General features: G+C 35.6%; 1 protein-coding gene across 2 annotated transcripts; it reads left to right on the forward strand.

The window, feature by feature from the left end:
* The first annotated feature begins 2,166 nt into the window (after window positions 1-2,166).
* Window positions 2,167-9,648, forward strand: LOC140822501 (uncharacterized). Of its 2 annotated transcripts, none has more exons than XM_073183270.1 (8): window positions 2,167-2,399; window positions 2,474-2,589; window positions 2,947-3,025; window positions 3,294-3,416; window positions 3,762-3,925; window positions 4,124-4,193; window positions 4,582-4,680; window positions 9,428-9,648. In XM_073183270.1, exons 1-8 carry the CDS (start codon window positions 2,226-2,228, stop codon window positions 9,500-9,502), a joined length of 900 nt encoding a protein of 299 aa, XP_073039371.1. In that variant the 5' UTR covers window positions 2,167-2,225; the 3' UTR covers window positions 9,503-9,648. The 2 variants fall into 2 exon arrangements, with proteins under 2 accessions (XP_073039371.1, XP_073039372.1); XM_073183271.1 differs by lacking the exon at window positions 9,428-9,648 and adding an exon at window positions 9,125-9,263 and having other exon boundaries at window positions 4,582-4,695.
* The last annotated feature ends 731 nt before the right edge of the window (window positions 9,649-10,379 follow it).

Here is a 10,379-nt window from a genome sequence, read left to right on the forward strand (position 1 = left end):
ATGATTACGACATGTTATGAGAAGCTTGTTATGCATGATATGATATGTGGTTTTCGAAAATCATGTGTATTTGTTATATATATGCTCGAACGGCCCTCACTAGCTGGATGACGATCATATCACTTACCACTTACTTTACCCTCCCAGATAAGTTCGAAAAACAGATCAAGGAAAAAGAGTCACAGCAGTTTTGGAACTGGTGATGGACACACAAAGACGTTTAATTTAAGCTTATGTTTAATTAAAGTTGCAAAACGCTTCCGTAATATATTTATCGTTTTAAGAATATACGTTGTAAAGGCAATTTTATGATTTATTGTGAGATAAACTGGTTTTTGGTTTATACTGTACAACGAGACTTGTTGTTTTCAATTGTGTTGTGTGGTTGTAAAACAACGATGGCATCGACTAATTCTGGTCTCGGGAGTTGACAAAACTAATTATATGAACTTGGACAATTCCCGTCGAAGTCCGATCTTCAAATCGAAACAAACCAAAGAACTCAAAGGTAGTTTCCAAATGGGTGTATTTTGACTCGTTATCTATAAACGAGATAGGAACCAAATGACGATTGTACAACGACACAATGAAACTTAAACTCATGAACTTGTCCTTGAGAACCTAAGAACGATAAATAGACGAATGTCACAAGAACGAATATCGATAAGTTCGATTTCAGCCTTCACGCGGAAGAAATAAAATAAAATAAAAAGCACAAACCACATAATTTGTATGAAAAGATGGAATATGGGAAAAATATGATTGCTGTCATATAACTTAAATATTTTCTATTTTTGGTACTATGACAGTCAATTTTAAATCTTAGTCCATTAATTTATATTTATTTTCAGTTTTAATTTTTTTTATCGAAGTGTTGATAACTAAGATCGTGAATAAACCGATAATAATATAAGTAAAAAAAGATATAAGACCAAAAAATATAATTTCTTCTTATATCACTGTGCGACTGATATAATAATTCAAACAAAGGGGAAATCGTTACCCAAAATAAAGAATTATATGCCTTTTGAATCTAAACAATCGTTTGATCGTGGGACTTCCCGGGGATTTTGCAAGGTCCATCAGATTTTAGTAGAACCATATTGTCTCAGACAAACGTTCGCAGATCCAAATTGGAGGTTTTGTGCCGTGAAAGTGCAATGTCACAATTTTGGTCATTTATAATTCAAAATACACGGAAATCAAATACTTACCACAAAACGTTGAGGTAGAAGAACTATGAAGCTAGTGGAGCGGCTATTATCATTAAAGGAAATTTTCTATGCACTGCGATTCCATTGACTTCACTCATGTCTAAATTCTCCCCACTTTCTCCATATGGTAACACTATGTCAAAGTTATGCACCAATTTCGCCAACGCAAGTTCATAGACCGCCATGGCGAATGTAATTCCAGGACACCCTCTTCGACCAGCACCAAATGGTATCAACTCGAAATCTAGCCCTTTGTAATCGGCATTGCTGTCCAAGAACCTCTTTGGACGAAATTCTTCGGGTTGTTCCCACGACGACGTTTCTCGTCCTATCCCCCAAGAATTGACGATAACTTGCGTGCCAGATGCAATGTCATACCCCATTATTTTGCTGTCTTTGGTCGACTCTCGAGTTGCTAGTAATGGAATTGGAGCATGCAGTCTTAGACTCTCTTTGCTAACTAACTTTAGATACTGCATTTTTTCCTAAGTCACTTTCTGTAATCTCTTCTTTCGTTGCACCTATGGCTCTGACTTCATCTGGTAGTTTTTATATCTAACCTTGATTAGATCTTCTTGTTTCAAATATTCCAGAGCTCTGTAATAAGTTCTGCAAATAATTAATCTCGAACTTGAGTTCAGATTCATGATAATTGAGAAAATTTTTCCTTCTCAAACATTTAATTACATAATAATAATAAATTTGTATGTTTGAAATAATTTTACCTCGGCCCGGGAAAATCAATCATTTGAAATTAACATATGCAAGGGTAACATGGTTTTTTATAATGATTTAAGGGGTTTAAACAAATTTTTTTGAGTGTAAAGAGTTAGGACAAAGTTGAAATTGATTTTAAATATTTATTTACAAATTACCCTTAATTATAAGAGATCTAGAAGATAATAATAATAAAAAACATTCTGTATAAACGATATCACGAAAAATATGGCAAGAAAACAAATAATTGGGCCCGCGGATTTGTGTCCATTTCTTTCACCAGAATATTGAAGAATGGCGGTTGATGTCAGATGTTGCGGCGGCTCCGCCGTACTAACGTTTTCACTCCGACGCTCTCAGAATTTATCCTACCAACCACCTCAGAAAATCACCCGCCGATTCATTACATATGCAGTACTGAAGAGGAGCCCCAAACGACTCAAATACTCCACTCCTCGCTTTGCTAAGGTCCATCATCTTATCCATTACAGCGGGGTATTTATGTGTGAGGGAAAACTTTTTTTATTATTGATTCCTTTCAGGAGGACGGGCTACTTTATGTTAAAGTTGATCCTGCTGGGTCGGACTCATGGAAACTAGACCCGATGATCGAGCTTTTGAAGGAGGGAGCTGTTGGAGTTATACCTACTGACACCGTGTATACTGTTTCTACTTCTTTTTTGTTGTTTTATTGAAGTAAAAGCTCATCTGTATCTGTATGCTGATGAGTCTGCACTCAGAAATGTATTTGGAATCCGATAACTTTATAGCTGTTTCATGCTTGTCAGATATTGTTTCAATATTTTGTCTACTTAAATGGTTTTACACCACGTCCTTTATCAAAGGCAAGCTAAAATTGGCAGATACGCATCTTTAATACTAATGTAGTGTAGTTTACTTCTTTTGGGATTTTATGTATTTTTAACTCTCAGTTGTTTCACCATTTTGACTTTTTTGTTGGATTGAAGGGATCTTGTCAAATGATTGATGTTATTTTCTCTGTTTTTGTTCTAAGGTATGCTCTAGTTTGTGATCTGAGAAACAATTCAGCCATTGAACGACTGCGGAGGTATGTGATGTTCACCTTATCATCTGTCGCACTCGCGACTAAACCTTTTGGTTCATTATTTAGGGGACTAAGATTTTTATTTTATTTGTTCAGAATAAAGGATATACAGCCTGCTAAGGCAAGCTGCTGTTTACTTTCTGGATCTTAAGCTTGGCATCACCTTTGCTCACACAAGTTACTGAATGAAATACCTGATTTTTTTCCCCATTGCTATCCAATTATAAAGTTGCCTTCCTTGCATTTGAATTCATTTCACTTTGATTATTATCGTTATTTTTTATTCCCTTTTGCAGCCTCTTAGTATTTTATGTCGCTCTTTTAGAGACATAGATACATATACCACAGGATTTCCTCAAGGCAATGGCCAGGGTCTTACAAACATTTTTCGAGCAGTTAAACATTGTCTTCCAGGCCCAGTAAGTGCAACTAGTTATTGTATAGTTTCCTCTGTAGGTTTATATCAGAGCACGAGCATGTTGCATTATTTTGAGTGTGTGGATCTTCATCCAGTTAAAACTTAAAAGAAACTTTATTACTTTTTTGTTGGATTTATCCAGGAAAAAAATTAGTATGTATGTCTTTGTGGTTTTCTTGTTGCTGTTCGTTCATGGCTCTTACCTAATTTGCTACTGAAACATATTTCCTTTTATTTACTTTTTCAATGGTCCATATTGTTCATTCTAATATAACTGCAACTAATGGTCTCTTTCTCTTTCTTACATGAAGTCTGTAACAACAACCAAGTTTTATTTGTGGTACAGTATACTTTCATTTTAACTGCAAGCAAAGAATTGCCAAAACAATGTATAAGACACGGGGCTCAATCCAAGTATGCATCAAGAAAAAACGTTGGAGTTCGTATACCTGATGATCCTGTGTGTCAGGCTATACTGGAGAAGATTGATGAACCTTTGATATCCACGAGGTAGGCTAGACATCATATTGACTCCTAATTGTTTGGCATATATGGTACAAGCCACAAGTTCATTGTTTCTGTTTGTTTCTGGATGACCGTGGTATTGAATCTGATGTATTAAGTTGTTAATAAGGACTTTCAGCATTGATATCCTGTCTCTACATATGTTTTTTGGAAAATTCATACACCATACTTCTTACTTTTTAGTGTCAAATCGCCAAAGGACAACGAGTGGATATTAGATCCTGTTGTGATAGCAGACGTATATGGAGCAGAGGTACTGCTGCTTTCACATTAATTGGGTAGTACTTGTAAAGGCATCTCTATAGGAACCTTTGCCTGTCCGCTTTTTCATTTGTCGTGGTCTCTTCTTCATTATGGAAGTTTTACTGTTCTTACTTCTGATACGAACTGGAATTACCAAGGCTCTGTGACTGCATGTATTTTTTCCGTTCCTCTGTTTGACCAATAAGATATGCAGAATTAATTTTCTTAAAAACACCAAATAAAATTTATAAGAAACAGAAAGAAACGAAGTTACACAATTTAACACAATAGAGTGGAACTTCATTTCATTCCATATCATTGAAAATTATAGTAGTGGACAAATTAAATAAATGCCGTGACTGTGCTCTTTATGGTAACTTCTGAGTTATATAATCCAGGGCCTTGATTTTGTTGTCGATGCTGGTATGAGGATAGCTGATCCATCGACTGTAGTGGACATGACTGGGAGTTCGCCTCAAATTATACGACATGGAAAGGTAAGAGCTGCACTGGTCACTTTTTGGTTTAACTCACCTTATCTCAAGTTCTATGGCACTGTAACAATTTCTCCTGGCGGTGACCAGAACAAGTGCACCAGTGCTCTAAGAAATAAGAAATTGATGTCATGAATTGTGAATATTGATCTCAACGTCATGAACCTATTCTTATTCATCTTCACAGTCTTCATGTGTGCGTGATAAGAAATATTTTTAAGTGTTTGGGCATTAAATCCTGATGTTTAACTCCTGTAAGAGTGCCGGACAAAGAAATGAGCCATTGAAGTGCGAACATCGTAATAGAAATGGACATACAACAGATAAATGTTATCGACTTATTGGTTATCCTCCGGGTACTTGTTACATAAGCCACAAAACAAGGTTGTTAATAAAAGGATGAATCAAGAGATGACTAAGCAAATGAATGTTGTAGTTTGATGTACGGAAAATTATATGCTGAAAAGATGAATTCTTATTCATGCCATTAACCGAGAAATACAACCTTTACTTGTACATACTAAATCAAAAAATAATAACGTAATCTAATCTAATCTATCCATAGTTTAAAACATAAAACAATAGATGGATGTTTTATAACATAAAACAGTAGATGAATGTTCATCTAACAATTTAAATGCCGATCCTAATCTCGTTTCGGATATTCAACGCTTCCCCTCAAGTTGTGTGGTATTTGTCGATCATGCCCAACTTGGACACCAACCCTTCAAATGTAACTCGAAATAGGGCCTTTGTTAGGATATCTACTACTTGTGAATGACTTGGAGCGTAGTTGAGTTTCAAGATTCCCTTCTTAATTTTTTCACTTATGAAATGACAATTTACCTCAAGATGTTTGGTACGATCATGTTGAGCTGGATTATTGACAATACTTATCGCAACTTGATTGTCACACTTTAGTTCCATTGTTTGATGACCTTCCCATTTCAATTCAGTCAACAATCTTTGAAGCCATATCAGTCGCAACTCCCATTGGCCAAGAATTGAAATTCTGCTTCAGCATTACATCTTGCCACCACAATTTGCTTTTAGCTACACCATGTTACTAGGTTACCCCAAACAAATGAGCAATACACATGTGTGGTAGAAAATCCTGCTCAGTCAACATCACTGTATAGCTGTATATTTCTTGTGTTGGTTCTTCGAAAACATTGTCCCTTGTTCACAAGGTTGTAAATGGCGGGAGGCGGTGGCGGGGCGGTCGGTGACCGCCTACCGCCTCGGCCGCCTAGGCGGTGCCCAGGCGGTTGAAATTTTTTAAGTAATTTTTTATAGATAATCATGCAATATAATTATTTTTATGTAAAATGTGCAATTAAATAATGTTTAAGCACAAAATATAATATCATCTAGATAATGTGCAATTAATAAAGATTCATCATCATATTAATGTTATTATGCTAACGAAGTAATATAATTTTTCTTACCAAAAAACTAAGTTCAAATGTTCAAAGTTTCAATCAATTATCCATCATTAGAACAAGTAGTAGACTAAATATAACTAATTTTCTAAATCATCTACATCTGCACCATCTACTACATCCATGATCCTCTCATCATCGGACTCAAAATCAACATTTTCTTCATTCTCCTCCTCCGATGTTTCTAAATCATCATTAAGTTCTCTAATGGGGATGTTCCTTGCACTCCTCCTTGGATGTAGCACTTCATCCGCTCCCGAGGCCTCCGCTACCATTCTCCAAGTAAGTCCTGAACCCGGCTCGACCTCATCTTCATCACCATCATCGACAAGCCAACCTTGAGCTTCACTAGCTTGAGAGGATAGAAGCAAATCTCCACCCATTTCTCTTTTACTCTTCTTCTTCAAAAGATTAGCATTGAATTTCACCGCCTCGCCCGCCTCGACGCCGCCTCAACCCGCCTCGGCACCCCTCGACCCGCCTCGACAGCCGCCTCATGCTAAGGCGGTGCGGTCGAGGGCCGCCTACCGCCTAGGCGGCCGCCTCGACCGCCATTTAGAACACTGCTTGTTCATGAACTGACGCAAGACGCTTACTACAAATCCAATGTCAGGTCTTATGTGAGATAGATATATCAACTTTCCCATTAACCTTTGATATGTTCCTTCATCGATTGGTGGACTATTCTCGATATGCAGGAGATAAAAGATAGCATGAGACAAAGTTACTTGAGGAATAAGACAATTTTAGGGAAATATTGGTGGAGATGTTATGTGGAGAAGGAACCTTTGTGGAAAATAGTTAATAATAGCATTTATGGATTGCAATATAATGGTTGGGACATGGGGTTGGCAAGGAGTAAGACTTTTTGAAATCCTTGGAAATTTATCTGGTCAGTAATGTTCTTAATAGCATTTTTCGGTCAGTAATGTTCCTAATTTTACTTATTTTTGTAATATCTAGAAATAACCTATCCCATATAAGGTTCAAGTTTTCTCGTGACTGTGGTTTTGGGAAAATTGCCAGCTTGCGATCCTTTGTAAAGAAGATGGCCTAACTGTGCATTATGTCTGAACTGGTCACTGGTGTACACTTTGCTTGAACAAAGAGGAGAATCAAGATCACCTACTTTTGCATTGTTTGTTTATTAGTGGAATTTGGTACAGAGTATTGCAGGAATTGGGTATGAAGTGGATATTTCCAAGAGCGGCGCATGATATGTTTCTTGTGGACCCGAGATTACCTAACGGATGGAAATGTCTGACTTTTGGAATGTGGTAGTTCATTGTCTTTTTTGGTCAATCTGGTTGGAGTGGAACAGAAGAATCTTCAACAATGTAGCAGAGTTTATAGACGAAGTTTGAGAAAAGCTAAGATTTAGGGTTGCTAGTTGGATGGGAAAACTTATAGAGTTTAATCATTTCTCTGTCTCATATCTAGTCACAGATTGAAATTTTTTATGTTATTGACGACTGTGTAGTCTTTCCTGTATTATGTTTTTGCGGATATCTTACCCCCTTCCCTATAATTCTTTTCCTATTTTAATATAATTTCGTTTTATATTAAAAAAAAACTCATTTCCAGTGTTTTAAAATTTGTGCTAGGCGGCCACCTAGGCTCTAGGCACTGATTGACCACACCGAAAAGGTGCTAGGCGGCCTTTTAGAGTTTTTTTTGGAATTTCTTTGAGATCGAAAGTTCAATTAAAACCATGATTTGTTGGCTTGCGCTTGTCCTAACACACCACTCTCATCTTCTTTGTCTGCTTACCTGCATATAAGAAAATCGAACCAGACCCTAAATGTAATTTTTTCTGTATTTTGATTTATCTTGCATTTGCCTATTATCCCAACCTGCCTTAAGCAGAAAAAGTAAGAGGAATGAACTAAGTATCAATTGGATTTTAACAAAGTTTGAGCTGAAATTCATTATTAAAACCATTATAAATCTCTTGATACCGTGGAATCCGCTTAGCGACGCCTAGTCCCCGCCTGGTGGTCTAGGCTCTAAGCGTTGTTCTAGTGCCTGATTAGCGCCTAACGAATTTTAGAACCTTAATCCTTTCAGAAAGTCAAAGTCGAGTCATGTAATCAATTCTTCTTCTATAGTTCCTCATTATAATGTAGTTATTTGTACATTTATTATTGATGATGTTTGGCATAAAAGGTTGTGTCATTTGTCACTTTTGAGAATGCTTTTTCCACCTTTTATGTCGAATAAAATTTCTTTGTCTCACTACAGTATTTGTCCTCAATCGAGCAAACTTGTAAATATCGAGCAAACTTGTATAAGTTTTCTCAAGTTAAATATATTTAAATCATCATGTCCATTTCAATTAATCTATATTGATCATTTGGGGTTCATTCAACACACCCACTTATAATGGGGAAAAATACGTTTTTTTAAAAAGGAACTTGGGTGTATGTGCATTCAAAACTGGATGTGTTTGGAATTCTGAGAAATTTTTTTGCTATGGTCCAAAACAATTCTTACAAATGATTAAGGTCGTTTGAACAAATAATGCGAGTGCAGCCTATTCTTCAACCCTTGATGTCATTCATCAAAGTTCTTGTCTTTACACACCAAACAAAATGGGCTAGTTGAAAAAAGAGTAAGCATATCCTTGATATAGCCAGGTGCTTGTTTTTTCATTCTTCTCTTCCACTTAAATATCGGGGAAAGTGTGCTCTTGGACTTATAGCGAAGGTTAAAGTTGTGGCCACAACCATTTGACACAGTAATGGAACAAAATAAAAGTTAAAAGCCAAGAATTAGACACAAATATGAGTTACGTTCAATGTAAATACAAAGAAGATGCGCTCTTGAGTGAAGCTTGGTGTCAATTGACCTTGAGGGAATGTTTTAATAGTTAGCATTAGTTATAGCAAAACACGTTTTATGTTTCATGTTTTTACTCATGCTTTTAAGTTTCTTTAGTTAGCTTCATTGACTTGTATACAAGTTCTTTTTGTACTTCATTGATTTCAGTTGGTTCGATTTTATAGAGACTAAGTTCTTGGACTCAATGTTCTGCGCACTTTAACAATAACTAAGCCATGAGTCGAGAAGAATGATAATTATAGAGAACTAAATGAGGTGTGATCCTAATCGGAAAGTCAACTAGGTCCTCTGTGGATGTACTGTATGTGACACCTGAAAGAGGCCCCCCCCATTATTTCACCCCTCTGTTTTACTCCTGGAAAGGTTTACTTGAAAGTGTTTTTTCTACACGATTGGATAGTGAAGTTATCCTTGTTTCTATTGGCCCATTTGCCTTATAATTTTTTTTTCAACTTTGTGTTGGCCAGGGTCACAAACAACCTTGGATGAGTGCAGAAGATGAAGATCATCCTGCAAATGAAGATATCATCTATGCACTGTAAGCAACAATAATCAACTCTCTGTTAGGATACTGTACAGTACAGAGAAGGTTAGATCAAAGAGTTGTGATAGCAATGACATTTTTGTTCTAATGTGTTGCCTAATAACTGTTTCTAACATATACTACAATATATGTTAATACTTTTAATAAATACTTCCAAACTGTTGATAATTGTTTTAGATAGAACACAATAAATAAAAAAAAAATTCTTTTTGACATGTACTGGTTGACATAGTCCAAGGCAAAAGAAGAAAGAAAGACCATCTATATGCAACCATGCTATACATAAATTTAACTAATTGAAGTATTACGTTATGCATTGAAATTAAACTTTGCATACAAACTTGTTTTCTATAAAAACTAAAGAGAAATTAAATTGAGAAGAGCTAGAATATTATAGCTAGCCAAGATTGAATTAAAATACTTGAACTAATTGAATTAACTATCTGAATCGAAACCGGCATTAAAAAGTTCCTCTAAATTAAATTTAATTATTGAAATGTTTGATATATTTTTATTTTGAGAAATAAAAAATAATTGAAACTTGCCTGAGCCGATATAGTCTCTCAAAATTTTTAAAATGTCATTATCAATAATATATTGAGAATTTGCAATATTGGAATGGAATAATCGAAATAATATGAAGAGAAACTAGTTTTTTGATCTGTTAATTTGTTTAATTTTGGTTTACTAATATGTTTTCAAAGTAGAGTTTCGGTGCTTTAACTTGTAAGTGATCTTTTACCCCAAAGTTTTAATATTTGAAGATTCTAGGATATGGAGATATGAAGGGATAATGGTGGATTGCATGTAAATTCAAAATACATAAGTTCATGGGAGACCGTCTTATATATCAACCTTTTGAAATGGATCTCCGA

Source organism: Primulina eburnea, unplaced genomic scaffold (genome assembly GCF_022965805.1).
Source record: "Primulina eburnea isolate SZY01 unplaced genomic scaffold, ASM2296580v1 ctg87_ERROPOS800000+, whole genome shotgun sequence".
NCBI lineage: Eukaryota > Viridiplantae > Streptophyta > Magnoliopsida > Lamiales > Gesneriaceae > Primulina > Primulina eburnea.